The 2,725-nt window shown below is 43.2% G+C and overlaps 1 protein-coding gene across 1 annotated transcript; it reads left to right on the top strand.

The window, feature by feature from the left end:
• The first annotated feature begins 396 nt into the window (after positions 1 to 396).
• LOC138769508 (uncharacterized) lies at positions 397 to 2,247 on the top strand. The gene is made up of 3 exons (XM_069948035.1): positions 397 to 681; positions 912 to 1,058; positions 1,200 to 2,247. Exons 2-3 carry the CDS (start codon positions 949 to 951, stop codon positions 2,086 to 2,088), a joined length of 999 nt encoding a protein of 332 aa, XP_069804136.1. The 5' UTR covers positions 397 to 681; positions 912 to 948; the 3' UTR covers positions 2,089 to 2,247.
• The last annotated feature ends 478 nt before the right edge of the window (positions 2,248 to 2,725 follow it).

The following is a 2,725-nucleotide window of genomic DNA, read 5'->3' on the forward strand; positions in this document are numbered from 1 at the left end:
AAGAGTCCGGCCGTAGTGTCATGATGTGTCTTGGCTTGTTTGGCCCCGCTCAAAAGCATGTATTTGATTCATGAATCTGCCCCCGGGCCAAATAAGCACACCCACATCCCTATAAAATCTCCGCCCACTCGCGAAGTACGCCCATATGCTTGTAGTGTTTTGAATGCCAAAAAAATAAAAAAAAAGATGTCTGATGGCGCTAATAATGCGCCCTATGGGCCAGCCCGGCGTATGAGGCTGCGCCGCAAGCACCAGCTCGTGGTGCTTTCGATCCTGTGGAAGATGCGTAATTATTACCAGCGTTTGTGTGTAAGTCTCTATATATTTTTTTTTTTTTTTTTTTTTTTTTTTTTTTAAAGCTTTATGTAACTTATTTCAAACTAGCCTTACAAACTGTTTAGGCTTATAATCCGTAAAACATTGATTTAAATGTATTGTTTATGCAAGCTCCCTTAAGTACTGTTGACCAAAGGTCCTTAAATGCAACTGTGTAATAATTTTGTGACTAATTGAGATGTCTTAAAAATAATAAATTTAATTTTTTAAAAATTCTTCTCAGAGGCAAAAAGACGCAGAGCAGCGCCGTCTGCAGGAGGTGGGACGGCGATATTGGGTCCACCCCATCAATGTTCGGAGGGAGACCCGGGGCCACATTGGTTGCCTGTATGATGATTTGCGACGGTATGTCGATTTGAATACATCAAAGTCGTCAAATCTTTGAATGTAATATTGCAAATGTAAAGGTTACTGTCCACAAATGTTTACCCCAAAGTCCATAATTTTATTATGTTTTTTGTTTATCCTTACAACGTTTGATGTTAATTTCAACATTTGTAAACCGTATGACATCTTCCTATGATGTGTGTTTGTGTGTAATATTAGTGATCAATATTTTTCTTAATTTGTTGCAGACATCCTGACAAGTTCCAGGACTTCGTGCGCCTGCCTATGGAGGCCTTTGATAATTTACTTTCCATTTTGACCCCACATCTCCAGAGACAGGACACCTACATGCGGAAATCCATCCCTCCTGTGGGACGTCTGCTCATAACGTTAAGGTGAAGATGCTTTATTTTAATGCGAACTATTTGTTCATGTAATTGTAGTGAAATCTAATATAGTGTTAAAATATGTAATAATTTAATATGTAGCTGAATGTGAAATAGAATCATAAAATACTATTTTTCATTTTTTCACAGATTCTTGGCGACAGGGGAGAGTTATGTATCGTTGCACCTCCAATTCAGGGTTGGTACGTCCACCATCTCTGGAATTGTGAGGTGCACGTGCGCCGTGATCTGGGAGCATTTGCAGCCCATCGTGATGCCCAGTCCGACCCGGGAGATTTGGTTGCAGTCAGCAGCAGGCTTTCAGTCTGTGGCCAATTTCCCCAACTGTATAGGGGCGGTTGATGGTAAGCACATACGTGTGAAGCAACCACCGCGATCAGGATCACAGTATTTCAATTATAAGAAATTTTTTTCTGTGGTCCTGATCGCGGTTGTTGATTCCACGTATCGTTTCCTTGCCATCGACGTCGGCTCCTATGGCAGTACTGGGGACTCCCGGGCGCTACTGAGATCAGAGTTTGGGCGGCGCATACTCTTAGATCACGTGACTCTACCTCCTCCCACTCCTCTTCCGGGTACCACGCATCCCGCTCCATTCGTCATGGTAGGGGATCAAGCCTTCCCTTTACTCAACAACCTGCTGCGCCCTTACCCACGGAGAGGGCTGGATGAACGGGGGAGACTATTTAACCGGAGGCTGAGCCGGGCACGTAACTTCGTGGAGTGCGCCTTCGGGATCATGACTAGTCAGTGGAGAGTGTTTACCACTGCCCTGCAGTTGAAATTGGCCACAGTTGACATGGTCATTAAAGCTGCCTGTGTTCTCCACAACTACCTTCGGGACTATGCTCCCACCCCGGAGGTGAACGTGGAGACACTGCCAGCTTTTAGTGCCCCTATCAACTATGGCCAAGGGAGACAACTCAACCGCGGGATAGTGGTCAGGAACCTCTTTGCTGACTACTTCATGACTCCTGAAGGCGCCGTGCCCGTGCCCCTTTCACAGCCTCCCTTATGAGCCACGGCCACAGGACTGATGTTTTCCCGCATGTATGTCACCTGTCTCTGGGATGTGTGTTTTTTTATTTTCTTTTGTTGTTTGAACCCGATGTATTGGTTGATATTTAATTTTCATTCTCTTTTTACTAAAACAAAAAATATATTTTCTTATTCGACTAAACAATGTGTCTGCCTTTTCAATGTATGTAAAACATGTTGTGTGTTCCCACATAGTAGTGTTCGAAAATACACATTACCTCACTCGATATACTACTGGCCAGTAATTATCGAGCATGGTCACATCATGCTAATGTTAATTGTATAGTCCTTTGAACCTAGTGTGCTGAAAGATTGATGTGATCAAAACATGTGCATTTCCTATGGAGTGACCAGCAGGGTGCGCACTATATGTCTAACTTTCTAGTGTGGGATATGTAACAGGATCTGATATCTTCTAGTGCCACAGTCCATCTCACTTCTTAACAATCACTATTAACACACCACATATATCCCTCCACACATCACCCAGGTGCGCCAGCTGGATGTGGTCTACTTAGGTTGCGGTTCAAAAATATTATTTTATCATCCATTTTTTTTCTGTAAAACACAGAAGAGTGTATTCAAAGATTAGAAATCTCGCTCTTTACTTGATCACC

This window comes from Dendropsophus ebraccatus, chromosome 12 (genome assembly GCF_027789765.1).
Source record: "Dendropsophus ebraccatus isolate aDenEbr1 chromosome 12, aDenEbr1.pat, whole genome shotgun sequence".
Taxonomy (NCBI): Eukaryota; Metazoa; Chordata; class Amphibia; order Anura; family Hylidae; genus Dendropsophus; species Dendropsophus ebraccatus.

Coding starts and splice junctions, on each gene's coding strand:
- LOC138769508 (XM_069948035.1), top strand. CDS start 949: ATGGAGGCCTTTGATAATTTACTTTCCATTTTGACCCCACATCTCCAG. Junction 1,059..1,199: donor CGTCTGCTCATAACGTTAAG/GTGAAGATGCTT, acceptor ATTTTTTCACAG/ATTCTTGGCGACAGGGGAGA.